Source organism: Etheostoma cragini, chromosome 21, assembly GCF_013103735.1.
Source record: "Etheostoma cragini isolate CJK2018 chromosome 21, CSU_Ecrag_1.0, whole genome shotgun sequence".
In the NCBI taxonomy this organism is placed as follows: Eukaryota; Metazoa; Chordata; class Actinopteri; order Perciformes; family Percidae; genus Etheostoma; species Etheostoma cragini.
Window position 1 is genome coordinate 20,139,315 of NC_048427.1, and position 17,580 is coordinate 20,156,894.

At 39.7% G+C, this 17,580-nt stretch overlaps 1 protein-coding gene across 2 annotated transcripts in view; it reads right to left on the reverse strand.

The window, feature by feature from the left end:
* The window catches only part of LOC117937411 (zinc transporter ZIP11-like), a 105,270-nt gene that overhangs the window by 66,317 nt on the left and 21,373 nt on the right, over positions 1 to 17,580 (reverse strand). For both annotated transcript variants that reach the window (XM_034861380.1, XM_034861379.1), the window contains exon 4: positions 16,938 to 17,096. In XM_034861380.1, the coding sequence (XP_034717271.1) occupies positions 16,938 to 17,096 (159 nt within the window). The remainder of the gene's footprint in view (positions 1 to 16,937; positions 17,097 to 17,580) is intronic.

Sequence of the window (17,580 nt, forward strand, 5' to 3'; positions counted from 1 at the left end):
ATTTCACTAAGCCTTTGGTTCCTCGTTTCAGACGCATTCGGCAAAATAACATGGGTTGGGGGAAAGGGCCCACGCACCTGGAAGCGTAAATGACCTGTCTTCTGTCATTATATTCATTATGCATTCAAGGAAGATTATGCAGATCCCAGGAGGAAATAATTGAAGTTCACATTATTTTTGAGGCTCCGTTCTGAGTGTTATTTCCTCAATTTACTAAAAAAGAAGATGTAACTGGCGCAGGTGTAAAAAGAAACGTGTATGTCTGTGTTGTTTTCAGAAGTTACACAGACGAGCAGTGAACCCGCCACAAAACACTAAAGCAACCCTAAAGAACTTTTCCTCCCCCCCGCCCCCAACAGGTTAGAAGCGGAATTGTCCATTTCTGTTACCATTATTCTTACGTCGTACAGATCTGCTTCCCGAAATGGCAAACTTGCACCAAGATAGCTAGACTGGCTAGTGGATCTGTAGTTCCAAAGAGACACAATGACACAATTACGACAGCTGTAATGGACAATTCCGCTTCCAACCTGTAGGGGGACCAAAGCGGAAAAGCTCTTTTGTGTTGCTTTAAATTGAGCTGCACTAAACAAGATGCCAAAGAAAACAAATGTGTGTTTTTCTTCTAACCTTAATGTTGTCTTCCCGTTGACCATTTGTTTTTCTGGGTCAAATTTTTGTTGGACCGTTTTGGTCACTTTTTGTCACCTGATGATTTTTAGCTTTTCCTGATGTTTTTTTCAGAGTTATTTTTTTTTGCCGACATTTTAGAATTTTTGTCATTTGTTCTTTTACATTTTTTTAGATTCCATAACCTGAAACAAAACAACCATATTCAGTTAGAGTAGTGAAGTGATCATTTTTTTTACATGTGAAGACCATTTTTTAACATTTTGGTTGAAAGAAACCCAATTTTCTGATATAGAAACGTTTTGAAAATGGGTCAAATTTGACCCGAGGACAACAGGAGGGTTAAACGTCTGTCACAAAATAGTGAATAATGCCCATTAACGATATCAAAAGGTAAACTTGTATATGACGTTTAACGTATATGAAATCAAATCTTCACTTTGAGAAACTGGAACCAGCATTGTGGATAAAAAAAAAAGACAAAAAGGATTAAATTTCCGATTAAGTTTCTTGAGATGGATTTATTGATTCACCAACTGATTGTTTTAGCTTTTATTCAGATTTGTTGGGGCACCATTTAAAGCTAAATGCGAGCTACAGTAATAGAAATGCTTTATAATATGCTAACATGAAATCAACACTTGACACAGTCAGTGTGGCGAAGTAATCTTTGCATCCAAGATGGGACGTAAACAATCAAAGTTTATAAAGACTAACTAACTCTGTTTGGACTGCGTCTTTAAGGCTTCAGTAATCAGCCGGCGGTATAGGTTATCCCCCCCCCGCTGATTGCATAATCATCCTGCTCCTTTAAGTAATCAGAGGCTGACAGACCGAAGGAACGGTGCTTTGATTTATCCTACCTAAATCTGGACCACAGTCACAGATGATTGTGTACTCAAACGCACACCTGCAAATGCAGATGCAGACATACACACACACGCAATAATGATATGGAGGACTCTAGGAAAAATAAAATACACAATAGAAGGTAAAAAGACACAAATGAAGCAGACTTTCCAAATGGGATTTTATGGCTTTGAGTTCCGGAGCCTTTCCCAGAGCTTCTCATCCCCAGCTTCCCCACTATCTCAAAGCCCCTCTCATAACTTCCCTCCTTTTTCCTCCTTTTGGGTCCGTTCAGTCACTATCGTCATCTTTTTTCTTTTCTAATGCAACAGTTATTTTCTATGTGCATATTTGTTTTCTGCATTTATTGTTTATTTAATGATAACGTGTAATATGTATGTTTGTTTATGTTAGCACCGTTTACCAAGGCAAATTCTACATAAGTGTACTTATTTGGCAATTAACCTTTTTTTTTCCCTCATTCTAATTTGGATTCTAACTCGTGATGTAAGTTAAACGTGTTATTATTGGCGTTAATGCAAACCCATTTTAACGGCGTCAATCTTTCAACATTTTGGTTGTCTTTTTCAACACCTTTGTTGCTTTCCCCAATGTTTTTTCTCTCCCCTTTTTTTATGATGTTCTTGCCACTTTTTGACATTTTTGAAGCTTTTTCCGACATATTTGTCACTTTTTTCAACGTTCTTTTCTTGTTCAAATTCTACACAATTGAACGAAACAAGCCATTTTATTGAAAGTAGTGAAAAGAAGAAACTTGTTGAAAGCCGGGCAAATTTGATCCGAGGACAACAGGAGGGGTAAAAGTTGCCAAATGTTCCATTGACAAGTCCAAAGTGATCTGTGTATTTGGTCGTTGTGAACTGAGCTATCATCGCAGCACGTCCAGTCTGAAATACCACCTGATGGCTAAGAACACCGCTGATGCTGACCCCCCCTGTCAAAGTATATTTTTTACCTTTTATTGATGGAAAGTGTTACTCTGTATGAGAGATTTGCTCCAACTGAGAATGTTAGTGTGAAATTGAACACTACAGTAGGCTATATGCCAATGTTGTTTTCAGTAAAAAAAACATTTGCACCAAGCAAGCCGATCCACTTTTCCATGTTGATAAGAGCATTAAAATGAGTAAAAAATAATGGGACAAGAAGAATAAATAAAAATGTGCGATTAGTTGCGATTCAATATTTTAATCGTTTGAAAGCACTGATTCTAACATTTTGGATGGGACTCTAAATAACCAGGGTACGTACAGTACTTCACCAGCATGTTGGTGTGCAGCCTGCGGAGGACAAATAGAATTAGGAGAGGTGGATGTGCAGGAGTGGAGGTAGACAGACATAGAATAGTAACATGAGAGAAGGGGGAAAGGTGGCCTACGTGATCGATGGAGACACAGCAACAGGGAATAACAGCAGGACAAACACACACTCAGTCAACGCGCACGCACACACGCACACACACGCACTCACACAATAAATAGACTAGCCTCAACATGACTACGCAGGTAATCGATGCATGAGTGTACAACACCCTTGTTGCTATCTTAATCAGGCAATCTGTGCAGCAGGGCATTCACACTAAACAGACAATTTTTTTAATCTTTTTTAAGCACAGCTGTTACCTTTAATTCTTGATTGATTAAAATAAGTTGTATTTTAAGTTTTTTAGGGTTTGCAGTGCAATTTGTTTTATTATTACTATTATTATTATTATTAATTGTGTTTATTTAAAAAAGTAATTGGAGTGTGACTTTTGTTGTTTATGTGTTCATCACCAATTCCATATCTCTCCTCTTCAGTTTTGTGCCAAATAAGGGCTGTGCAATGAATCAAATGTTAATGGTGGTCCCGATTTAGGCTCCCAACGATTGCAATAGCAATTATTTTACACATTACGTTTTGCGAGTACTCTTATTTAAGTTAGAACGGGAAAAAGGGTTTTAAGTTCAATAAAAGTAACATCTATCCAAAAGTCAATGAGTTATTGTGTTAAATAATAATAAAAGGTCAGTACTGACCAACATAATTGGGATTTTTCCATAATCGTGAAGCCCTTCATTCAATCATAACAGAAGTTATCTTACCATACTTTAGCAATAAATAGGTCCAGACCACTCTCTAAGTAACAGAGACCCAACAATCCCCCCCTGCCTGTTAAAACTTATTTTAATAGACAGAAACCTCAGGAAAAAACTGGCTCTTGGTGGGCGGCCATCTGAAGCGACTTTTATCTCCAGCAAGAAATATTTAAGCCCCCCCCCCCCCCCCCCCCCCCCCCCCCCCCCCCCCCCCCCCCCCCCCCCCCCCCACAGCACTTTACAATTTGCATCTAATTTACCCGTTCACATACAGTTCCCCCTTTACCATGCCAGGAACTGGTCTAACTCTCTGTACCAAATGTGTCCCGGTGTCTTGCCTGAGGACATGTAGACAGGAGGAAGTGGGTATCAAACTGCTAACTCTGCAATTAGTCAACGATCTGCTGCGCCTGCTGAGCCATAGCTCAGCCGACGACAACAACAACATCTCCAGTTTAATGAGCAGAGACGAAGGTAAATGTGTACTTCATTCATTTCATTCTGAAACTGAAGGCCGTATTTTACATTTGAATGGTTTTAAACGGCTTAATATTTACTTACTCACCCATGTACCTGTGCATTTACCTCGTTATAAATGTTGTCTGTGTAGTATTTCAAATTGTATGTTATGTAATTTTTTCTAATGTATTTATTCTCTAGCTCTTCTTCCCTTTTCGTGATTGGCTACGCCCCTTATCAGGCCACCATTGAGATCAGGCCACCAAATAAGAACCTGGTCTTTACGATTTGGAAAAAACTAAAAACAAATTGACACAAGGCAGCTTCCTCGCCTTTCTCTGACATACAACTCTTTCATAAAAATCGTTGAAAATGACTGAAAGCACTGATTGATTACTACATTTTGTCCTGAGGAGCAAACACACGTTCTGCCGTGAGGACGGTGACGACACACAACAACACATTCTTTCTACTGGGAAACAAAAACAACAATCAGCGACAATCAATTTCCCTGATGGACATGTAGCCAAAAATGATAGTCCTTCCAACCTCCTTCAGTGTTTATGGAGGTTGGAAAACGCCTCTGAGGAACACTCTGCTGTTACCGTCTCCCTTTTACTCGGAAACAGTGACAAGATAGCGTATCAGTGTTTCGCCAGCATCATTCATTAAACACGCACACACAGAGGAACTCTACAGCCCGGCCAGACGCCTCAGATAAGCAAGTCATCACTTGTTCACAGGCCAACATAAATCTCCATAACACCGGGATATAACAAGCGCAGTAGCTGGAGCACGGAGAGACGCTGTGTGCTCATTAAACGGTCACCGCGCTCCACTATTGGAAGCTGGGACACCAATGACGTATTAAGGGGCAGATGAAAGTAATGATGGTTCAGAGACGCAATAACGATGGCTTCACTTCAAAAAGGCAGGTGTAAGAGTGAGTCAAAGAGCGAGAGCCACGGAGGACTTTGCTGAATGGAACAACAGACACACGAAGAAAGATGAAAGCCTCCGCGGCCAATCAAAAAAGTCAATAGGTGTATGGCTTATAAATGCTTGAAGTAAATATTGCATTTATTTATAAAAGTGCTCATATTATGCTCATTCTCAGGTTCATACATATATTTAAAGGTTGTACCAGAATAGTTTTTTTCACCCCTAGCCCTTAAAACTGGTTTTCAAGGGACAAGGGCAAGGGGTAAAGGGTAGGGGTAAGATGGAGAAATGGGATTCAGCTGAAGTCACTTCGGGGAGGGACTTTGGGATTTTTCATTTTGTGAACCTATAACATGCACAACAAAGATCTATAACACAGAGGACAGGGAAAAGCCAAAAAGCATAATATGAGCCCTTTAAAATAACATCTGCAGACAACAAGTGAGCACGGTGTAGAGAGAGGGTTTTTCAAGGTTTTCCGCGGTGTGTGTGTGTGTGTGTGTAAGCTGCATCGGTAAAAGCCTTGAACACAGAGTGATTCATTGCAATATTACCGCTAACAGGTTTGTGACAGGTGCTCTCAGAGGTTTTCTACCGGGGCCATTCTTCTTGGTTAGAAGCTGTCCACATGAATTCATTTGACTAATGGAATGACGCAAATGTGTGTGTGTGTGTGTGTGTGTGTGTGTGTGTGTGTGTGTGTGTGTGTGTGCGTGTTTGTGTGTGCAAGACTGTGTGTAAGCATTAGTGGGAAACACAGATAACAACTTGCTTACGATCATCTGTCAATTACAGACATTTTAATTTGGATGAAAATAGAAAAATGTCCAATAACTCCTAATTTTACGTAGTAGAAGTAATTTCTATCAAGAGCATCTGTTTGTTTTTTATAATAATGTAACAACACTATCGGCATGACAACGTTTCTCAGTCAAAAGCATTACAAATAGTATGCTGATCTTCCCCTAGAATGGTTGAGGTGTGGTTAGGTTTAAGCCAACAAATGACTTGATTAGAGTAAGGGAAAGAGGCTGGTTTGGGATAAAATAACTTAATAAGATACCAATTAGATTTAAACTGGATTTAAGGTTTAGTAAAGATACATGTAAATGTCTGCAAACCTTGCATAAAGTTAGGCCTGAAGTCATGCACTGCCAGACCTATCTCTACAGTGCTGTGGAGTAAGGTCTCACATTTCCATAAACAAATCACATCTGTTCCAGAACCAAGCAGGCATTGCTTTTTGCATCGTCAAAAAAAAAAAAAAATACAGAGAGCGGAAAGTGAGGGGTAACGCTAATCAGTCATCATGTCAGGCTTTATCCAGGAAACAAGCTGTCATGCAACAACACCTGACTTTCATCTTTTTACGAGTTATATATACACTATGGCCACAACAAGGCTTTATCCCATGGCTCTATACACATATTTTAGGCTAAGGGTGTTGTTTTCTTCAGAGGATAATCAAATACAGTGGTGCTTGAAAGTTTGGGCACCCCAGGTAAAAAATTGTATTAAAAATCTCCAAAAGGCATCAAATGACAGATTAGACATTTGTATGATATGTCACAAAAAGTTAGATTTTATTTCCTTCATTTACACTTTCAAAATAACAGAAAACTAAAAAATGGCGGTAGTTCAAGGTATTAACTTTCCAGGGTGGCCAGACTTTTGCAGACGCCATTTTTTGGTTTTCTGTTATTTTGAAAGTTTAAATAATGAAATAAAATCTAACTTTTTGTGACATATTATACAAATGTCTAATCTGTCATTTAATGATTTTTGGAGATTTTTCCATCTTTCCATCTTCCATCTTCCACAGTACTGCCTAGCATCAGATATATCTTCAAGTGCCAAAAAATGCGAACAAAGAAGAAACTAGTGCAATAAATGATTGAGTCTAGTCCCTTTGATTTTATGTCAACTTGTATTATCTTCTTTTTATGTTTTAAAAAGACTGGCCAAATATTTAAACCAGGCCGTCAAAATCTGCTAAATATAGGACAAGGCAGCTGTGTCCAATTTTTTTATGTCATGCAAAACATTCCCTGTTCGGCACTACAATCTCTGCTACTGTGTAACATTGACCGTCTGAATATCTTAGACGCAGGTATGCAGGTTTTAAGAATGCTGCTGTGCATCGCAGTGTGTAAAGGATGGCACTAGTGCTGCAGAGATCTCAAGTTTCATTTCTACTGGGACCACCAATATACAGTACATACTCTCGTGATATCTTGTGATACTCGTGACTCACAGTAGAGTTTGAGTAAAATAGGCCAGTTAATAAAAAGTCAAGACACATAAGCCTAGTAGTTTCTATGAACTCTTATCTACCATGGAGCTAGACTCCCAGGGTCAGTGATTTTACAGTCTAAAGGTACAGGAGAGCTCAAAGCAGTCTGTAGGGGAGAAAAAAACCTGGCAGTGATCGTAGATTACTGCCTGCAGGTCACAGGTTTTGCCTGGATTAACTACTCAAGTCTAAATATTGCCTTTACGAGTTACACTACTCTGATCTTTTTTTATGGTGGGTCCACAGATCTTCTGATTCTACATTCCAAAGTGAAAAAAGGGAAGAAAAAAAAAAAAAAAGGGAGCGCTGTCAGAGCAGATGTTATTTTGTCATCGGGCACAATGGTGACGTGGTCTTGCAGCCTAAAGGGCTGTTCAGACAGAACGTGAGGCCAATTTCAGAGATGGGGTGATTGCAGAGTCAATAGGACCTTTGTTACATTTCATACTCCTCTCGCTTTTTGTCTGCCTCTTGTATCTATCATTTTGAACAAAAGCCACACAATTTAGAAACAAACTGAAGGAAACTGTTCAGAGCTTATTAGATTGGTTCAGTCAATGGTTGCTCTACTGCTTTCCTAAGAGTTGTTATAGAAGAGGCCCTCTACACATGTAAGTCAGTTTACTAGTCATAGGAGTATTACTTTTCAGAGGCTCTGGAGAGATTTTATGTGTCTGCCAAAAATTAACCCAAACTTAAACTAAAACCAAACTACTTTAAATAAGATATAATATCTTAACATATTGATACATATAATTTAAATATTGGGAAAGTCAAGATTCACACTAATGCCACAAAAACTGCCACTACAGCCTGTTCTCATGAACCGTATGTTCCAAAAGCTACGAAAAGTTAAGCCCTGGAATTCGTATGATTTACACGTTTTTCTTTGCTGTGTGCACGACACTGACTGCCGCTGTGTAAGAACGCGGCTGGCCGAGAAAGGGAGGTGGTTGCAGGTTCTTTGGGAGTGTTTTAATACAAACCACGATGCTTTCCTGAACTTAACGAGTCGTTTTGGTGCCTTAACTTAATGTTCGATTCCTGGCCCTGCAGTCCCATGCTTAGGTGTCCTTAGGCAGGACACTGAACCAAGAGTTTCCCCCAATGCTGTGCATTGAAGTGTAAATGTGTGTGAATGTTTATCTGATGTGCAGGTGGCACATGTGTGTGATTGTGTGCATGGTGAATGGTTATGCACTATGTAAAAGCGCTCTGAGTAGTCCTTAAGACTAGAAAAGCTTTATATAAATACAGTCCATTTAAATTTACATCTCAGATGCCGACAGTTGCCATGGTGCCTGCAAAAGTGCAGCTGTGTAGGATCTAGGATTTTACAAGGCTGGACTCATACTTTGAACTTAAAAGCAATATATGTTGTATATGTTAGGAATCTGGGTCTTCTGAGTCCCACAACTTTTTGTAATTAATTTAATAAACCGCTGAAGTACATCAGGATCAAGACTCAATAGGCCAACATAACTAAAATGCATCATCATGCTTTTACATTTTACTATTATCCTTGTCAAAATTGACTGTGCATCATCTTTCCTCATTTTTATGTGTATATGGAGTATGTTTGATTAGAAATGGGGGTTATTTATTGATATTTCATAAGTTACTTTGACTTTTCTGTGCATAATATTTTAATAACTGACTCCCTGAATTTCCCTGAAAAAGCATTTCATTTATTTACAAATCAAAATTTAGAACAGCCATAAAACTAATATTGTTCTAGTGCAGCATTTAATCATGTTCTGTGACATATTCTAATACCCAATTAGAGCTGAAAAGATTCATTAATTAATCAATTATCAACATATATTTTGCCAATATACGCCAACAATTACAACAACAATTATAATAATCTGATCAGTTTTAGTTATATTCTATGAAAAAGTAACACATTTCCAGATTCCGTCCTAATATTTTCTAGTTCTTCGCTCCTCTATGACAGAATATTCTTGTGGAAAAAAACTAAACATTTAAGGACAACATATTGGGCTTTGGAAAACACTGAGCCACATATTGAGCTACTGAGCCACATATTTCACCATTTCCTGACACACCCAGGGCAGTAAGACATATTCTTGAAAAAAAACTGTGAAATAAATGCAGCCAAAAGGAAGAAAATCATTTCAGGAAAGGAAAAAGACTGCTTAATTAAATTCCCTTGTCTCAGACAACCATTTCCGATCCCAGCTTGTGTGAAGGAGTGTGTCAATCACAGCCAGACAGGTTAACAAAAAACAACAAGACAGGAATACTAAACCTCCTAACAACCATATGTCCCCTCATCAGTGACACAAGTGCACAGTAAACAAAAAGAATGCTAAACTTTCCCTTATATCTCATTATGGATGCAAAGTAATGTAATGAAGTCAGCAAAGCTCTAATGTGCAGAGGAGTATTAAGGTGCAGTGTACTGTCAGAACAAGATCAGGATTTTCTGATATAGATGGAACCCGTTTGACAGCAGACGTGGGAGGGAAGCGACAAGGAAAGGCAACTAGGCCATGTCTGCTCAGCACTCTTCTCAGATATTTGAGTGTGTGTGTGTGTGTGAGACAGAACGACACAAACAGAGACAGAGTTTGTGTGTGTGCTCATTAAACATGGTCTCTGTCTGTTCTTCTAAAAAGCTAAGCCCTGTGTCCATGGCTCCAATGGGGGCCTCAACTAAGAACTTTTAAAATGCTAACTAATTATGAAGTGACACTGCATTACACGAAAGAGAAATTCCGCAGAATATATGCAGTGCAATCACAAACATGCACTCGCTACAAGATAAGAATTTTAAAAAAAGAAAAGGATTTGTCCATTGGATCCAACACATTACCGTCTCACTTCCTTGGTATGAACAGGGTGTGAACCTGGCAGATAAACAAAGCCTCCCTCTGAATTTCACTTTATCCAGCAGAACTCCATTACCAGAGTAATCACCTGGGCCTGCTGGTGGCCGCCGATCATTGGACTACAAATCCACCCAACTCAGCAAGGACCCGGGTCACGACTCTGGAGTCCTGCTAACAATTTCATCTGAGCCAGTGAGGCGAGGCCAGGCAGGAGACAAAGACAAGGGTTCTAATATCTTGCACATTTCATGGGTTAATTAAATGAGTCATGTATCAGACAAAAACTTTGTTATTGAATAATATGTGGAAAACCAAATTTTTATTCTTATCTTCTACAATGATGGGTCATGGCATCTATAGTGTTGTTACGGAAAGATTGTTTATTTTGGTATATAAGTATTACAATTCAATACGCAAAACGTTGGCACTACATGCTCATCCATCCACCACCTCGCCCTCTACACCCTTACTCACTGTCTTGAACACCATTCCGAGTGATACTGGGAGTAGTGTACATTTCTCAGAGCTGGTGTAGACCGATACATTGGCACTGTACTGTACTGTACTGCAGGAGAGTGACAGGCATCTAAAACGCTCCAGAAATGCTCCAAGGCCTTTTAGTCTCACTATGCCTTAGTGATTTATTACCAGATTCAGTTTCTTTAAACCTTTTTACTAACCTGATTGGCACACTCTAGTTTCCCTTTTTGTTACCTATGCTAGCAAAAGTCCATTGAAGCGCCCATACTATCCTCATTTTCAGGTAAATAATTGTATTTTGAGGTTGTAGCAGAATAGGTTTACATGTTTAATTTTCAAAATGACTCCATATTTTTTTGTACTGCACATTGCTGCAGATCCTGTTTTCACCCTGTGTGTTTAGGTAGCAACAGAGTGAGACATCTCACTTCTATCCTATCTTTGTTGGGAGTTGTACAAGCGCAGTAGCTTGATAAGATCCCATCAGCAAAACACATGAATAAAAAAGGGCATTAGTAGTAACCTTGCATGGATATAGGAAAATTAAGACCTGTTATAAGTTATTTAAGACCTAGACCACAATACTTCAGCAAATATAAAACTTTTAAAGGCCTAAAGTTTGAATTTTGGAAACCTTGATTAAGAGACAGCTCAGTAAAAGCACAAGTTAAGACTGCAGTCTGCATTTGAAACGTTGTTTTATACTTTGCTTTGTTGTTTTAGTGCCTTTTTGGTATGTCTTCACTTGTGCAACAAACTAACGTTGTAAAGGTTGCAGGGCTTAAAGACGCTTCTCCAAATTAGCGTCCGAAGGTTGAGACTTTCTCTCTGGGTAACCATGACTGATGCTGCGTTCCAGGCCACCTGTAACTCGTGTTTTCACAACCTTCTAGCCGTGAATGTTGATGTACAACACCCTGTACCCTGTGCAGACGCCGGTGATTAGAGGAGAGAAATAGAAATAGACAGAAATAGGCAACGTAAAGTAATTCAACACATTGTAATCAAAACAAACATACGATTGTGTACTACTACAGGTCATGTTAATGAAATGAAGCCCAAAACATGTCGCTGTCTAGAAATCGCTACAATCAGCTGGCGCTAGTTAACTTCAACATTTGGTAGCCGCAAGTTAACGCTCAGACCAGCTAGAAGGGTTTGTCTTCCTGTTAGCCTGGAACGCTACCAAGACATGAGTTGTGGCTTGAAGTTGTAACTTAAGGGTTAAGGGTGTCTGGGACGCAGCACAACCATCCCAGTCAGTCCCTGCAGTAAGACACGGTAAACAGTATAGATGTCATGTGTTGCAGTGCCCAGACCTGGTGATATACGGTATACCAAGATGCAATGCTCCACTGCCAACACTGCCTTTGATCACTATGTGTTGTTATGGTGATGGCTAGTTTGGTGGGATTAAGAAGATAATATGGTGAGAAAGTACAGTAGCACTTTATTTCTTTCAAGCAAGAGCCGAGACATCAGAGTCCCTGTGAACGCAAGCAAACACTACACACACATTACCCGAGGAGCACAAGTAGGGGTTTGAAAAGAACATGGGAAATTGGAACAGTCTCTGTTTCTCTCCCTCCCTTTTATCACTCTCTTTACCATCCCTTTCTCTATCTCTAGCTATTCTTCAGAGAAACACTAATTCTTGCTTCCTAAAACCACTTCAACCTTAAACAGTAAATACTCGAGATATCTCCTAAGTCTATCTCCTACTCTAATAAATCCTGTTGGGACCAGAGCTCATGGTGACACAAATCTGTAAGCTTTCTGACATTCCAATTTACAGTAAAATGATCACTGCCATAACTTGTCCGTTGTCCCGTTGGACATGCATTGTTGGGATCAGCTTATTTGCGGTCAATTGAATTGAACTTTGGATGCCAAACCTGGTGTGAAGTCAGTAAATACACATCATTCTCTCTATTTGAAATGGCCTTTCTTCGCACATGCAGTGAAAAAGGTGCTGTACTCTACACATGGACAGATTAAATCAAAATACTAAATATAAAAAATATTGAGCTAATTAAGCGAATATGCTCCACAAACCTCTCAGTATCGCTAAGTTTATAAAATGGTGTAGTCCGGCGACATTAGCATGCTGAAGCTTGAGTGATGACTTGGGAGATGGACATTCAAATTACAAGATAATAATATTAATAATAATAATAATAATACCTCATCTGAAGTGCGCGTTGTTTTTGATCCTCTGTGTTTGCAAATGCGTGGAGGAGGGGTGGGGGTGTGAAGGCTTGCATTTTGTTGATGCCCCAATACTGTTGTTATTATTACTCAGAATTCCTCATTGGGAGACAGAAACTACACACTACAGCTTTTAAGTAAATGTGTATTAGTTTAACCTGCAAAAAACAGATTAATTTAATATGTTTAACCTGCAATAACTGATTTTTTTGGCCACTTGGGGGCAACAAAAACAAGCTGGGAACGGTGAGCTCACCTTTTAAGTTGATCAGTTTCTTATTCACACATTTAGCAGTTAGGGAGCGTCATAATTATTCATGTGGAATCCTGTTTTTTTTGCACCAGATGAATGCAAGTCAAGCATTCTCTCTCTTTTAGCTCTTTTTGTTTGGTCTCCACCAACTCCTAAGGGAAATATCTGCCTCTTTAGCTGCTAAATGCTCCACTGTGGTCACCAGCTAGGTTAATCCACTCCATGCGAATGAGCAGTGCAAGGCAAAGTGCTACTATGTGAAAAAGTCTGAAAATTGTATTTCAAAGTTATGTGAACCACTATGAATGGAAATCACAAAAAACACTGAAGTGTTTTACAATTGCTTTTTACTGTCCTACCCTTCTCTGAGAACAGTACTATTTTCCTTCCTTTTTAATTGGAGAGGCCAGTCTCAACTTCCCTCTCTTGTTGGGATGAGATGTACTGTGACTAGTTGAGAATATATTAATTTTTTTTTACAAAACTGTAAAAGCCGATACGCTCAAGACAAATTAGTTGTTACACTCTACCAACTCCATCTCTTATGTAATACTAAACCCAATTTCTCAACTACTCTCAATTACTTTGCCAGGTGTGAAGATTAATGGCTTTCAATACACCAGCTTATATTCAATATTTTTAAAGATAATAATTCACTCTGCATGATATGATTCTAAACAAAAACTCAATATGCTGTATTGTGCAATATTTATTTATTTAATATTAGTACTTAATCATTTCATTTCATCACATCACTGTGCAATATTATTTATTAATTGTTAACACTTATCTATGTTTACACAATGTGTATTCAAGCTGATTTATATATGTACACAGTTGCTCTCCGGACTCTTCCTCTTTTTACTCTGCACTACCTACACTTTATATCTTTGACTTTATATTTTTGATTTTTTATACTGTTATCTTATATTGTTATATTTTTTGTGTCAACGCTGTAAAGGCATTGCTTTAGTCTCGTTGCACAAATACCGTGTACTTGTGTATATTGACAATAAAGGCATTCTATTCTATTAAGACATTTTAAGATGCAAATGTAGTGCCCTTTAGATTCCCTTACGGTGAGAGCTTGAAAGAACGGGACATGTGGAAAGAAAGAGGGAAACAGGAGTGGTGATAAAAGCTCTTATTGGAACCATTACACAGTGTCATGGTTACCTGGTTTTCAGCACTAGCCTGGGAAGCTTTCTAAGCTCCTTCCTGCCTTCTGCCAAGCTCTCTCTCTCTCTCTCTCTCTCTCATCCTCTCCTGTGTCCGTTACCTTATCGGTCCCATCCCTCTCTCCCTGTCAACCCCAGCTCTCCCTCTCTGTCCACCTTGCCCTTCCTCAACAGTTCTTCTCATTCAGTCCCAGTGTTTGTTGAGGAGCCAGTAAAAATGGCACCAGCAGCTGTCCAAACACTGATGGCCCCCCGCTGTGTGTGGAAGACCCCCCACCCCCATGTTCCCAGTTGATTTCTTGCTAGCTATTATCACAGCCCTGATGTTTTCCGCTACTGTCACCATGGCACCAAGGAATGGCAAAGGACAGACAAGCGACGGAATATGTGAAGAAATGAAAAGGTAAAGCTGGGAAAGAACTCGAAGATAAGAGAAGAAAGCAGAGATGAAAGTGACACTGAATAGAAGGGCATGAAGGATAAAATGACAAGAATGGCATGATGGAGCACAGAAATAACGGAGATGAGGATGTGTAATATTAGTCAGCTTGCTCAAGTGATGTTACGCTTGATACAGGAGCTTGAGACGAGCTTTTAAGACATGCATTCAAGAAGATGGAGCCGTTTACTGTCCAGTTCTTCCTTTTTTTTAACTACATTGCAAGACTTGTTTTTTTTTGTTATGGTTTCTTAGTTTATAATGTTTTGGGCATTTTAGCCTTTAATAGAAAGGACAGTTGTAGACAGGGGAGCTACCCAGAACCCTGCATCCTTTTTCAGGACTGCTATTGAAATAGTTGTTTCCAGATAGTGTCTAGTGTCTAGTTTTTGTGTAACTTCATCCCTCTCTGACTCACAAACTAACTCAGGGTCAGACCTTCCACTGCTTTGCGCAGATCAAGCCAAAAAGTTAGAAAGATTTTGGGGTTCCCAATACAGATATGTTCTTGCATGAGGCCGATTGTGTTCGTCCTTCCATTGGTCCCCCCCATCTCCTCCTGAGCAGTCACACAAGCCTGTTTGCAATCAAAGAACATTCACATACTGTTTCTTCACACATTTTCCGGATCCGAAAAATACACCTTCAGTATATGCATAACATTTTGCTACAGTATATCAGACACAGGCTAATTTCAGTAATATTTCTGCCATGTCAGGATTTTGTCTTTAGGTCAATTCTGATTTTCGTCTAGGGTTAAACAATGATTTCTATGTATTAACTGCAAAGGTATTGTTCATTTTATGATCAGTTTAACTTATAAGACTTAATTGGCCCAGCTATTGCACATATTGCTTGCCTTCTGGTAATCCTTTTGACCAGCATGTGCCCCTAGTGAAGGCGTCCAGCCTTGAAATACTGGCTTGAAACTTGGCTTGTTTGACCATCAGTACTGATCCAGATCTCATATCAAAGCTCCCCTCCGCCCCAGACTACCAATAGAGTGCAGTTACACAACTTTTGTAAGGGTGGTTTTAGGCCAGGGACGTCAGCTGCCCTATTAGCCCTTGCTGAGTCCTGTGGAGAGACGGGAAATGACTGGATAGGACCTAATGGCTACCTGTAAGCCTAAGTAGACTTGCAGTGCAACTGGAACTCTCAGCCTCCATTTTGCTCGGATGTTTTCATCATGGTCTTTTTAGTGGCAGACATTTTTTATTGTCCCAGCCTCACCGCTTAAGAAAGCTCAATACAAAGGAAGTGGATTAGGAAACAAGATTTCAACAAGGGGTGGCAGGACCATGCCATTATAACTTTCAATTACCAGTAAATCCCTGTGAGGCAGAATGTAAATGTGACATGCACTGTATATGTCAAATTAAACAATACATACAGTACATACAATACATTTGGATGATGTTTGCATCTTGAGTTCATATCCAGATGATGAATTCATATTTGGAATGGTAAAATTAAAACAAAACTGTTTGTTACTGAAATGTGCAAAACTGATATGAATTAGAGCAGATAGGCAGTACACCGTCATGAGCCCCCAGCAATAAGCCCCAAAAACTGACACCGTACAAAAACTACACCAGCTTGTTTATGTATGTATCGACGGGATACATCATCCTTTTCCTTCACCCTCCACTGTCCTAAGAATACTGTGTGTTTAGTAGAGTGTGTGTCATCTGGTATGAGTGTGCATGACGGTGATGTGTCAGTCGCTCCTTCATATGTAATTCATGTCATTGCTGCTGTCCTGGTGTGACTGCAGGAGCTTAAGGCAACAGCTGTTCTCTGCTCCGAATGCAGCGGCTGCATCACATTTCTGTCTCTCTCTGGCCCATCTTAAACACTTTTTTAGTTTATTTTTTAAGATGATTTTTTGGGCATTTTAGGCCTTTTCTTTTATGAAGACATGAAAGGGCAGAGAGGGGGCCGCAGGTCGGAGTTGAACCTGCTGCTGGTGCATCAAGGAGTACCCCTTGCAGCAATAAGATCTCCCACCACGGGACGCCAACTCTGACAGTCACTACTCGCGGTGGCCGGCGTCTGATTTCATGTGTGTAGAGCATGTGCGCACGCATGCATTTATGTTGTCAATGAGGTTTAATAAGAACTGCACACACTGCTCCACGTATCATGCAGTCAGTCAACACTCGGTGTAGCAGAGCCTTTACAGTTAATCAATAGTAAAACCGGTACTATCGTCAGTAAGGTTTATACCGTAGGTAGGGAAGAGGTCTTACCAGCAGAGGCATGGCCAGGTCAGCAAAGTAAACAAAGGCTGCCCCGAGTGTGAATCCCACGGCAACAGGCAAGAAAGCAAACGAGCCGTACTTCCCGGAATCTTCCGCCATGTCGATCGCCGGTGCCAGCAACGACCAATAGGAAGCAGCCAGCATTACCTGAGAGAGGCGAGAAAAGGGAGAAAAGGGGAAATGAAGAAAGAACTAGTATCATAACAGCAGAGCCTTGTACGATTACAGAAGTATAGCAATCTAATATGATTTATTATTAACAGTGGGAATCACCAGACGTCTCTCGATACGATATCATCACGACACTTATGCCATGATACAATATTAATGCGATTTTAAACATATTCTGCGATATATTGCAATTTATAACCTTTTTTCCAACTTCTAATGTTTCCCAATTTCAAATCATGTCCCCAAAAGGAAACGTTGTCAACATCTATTTCATTTAAAAAGAAACATTTCTCTGTTTGTTCATATCACTTCAATTTTAATGATGCAAAATGGGATTGTCAAGCAGACAAACTGACCAACACATATATAATAAAAGATCAATACTTGGTGTCTGTGTATCGATACAGTGTGGCCACGGAAAATGTCACGATACAATGCTGTATCGATTCCCCCCCCCCCA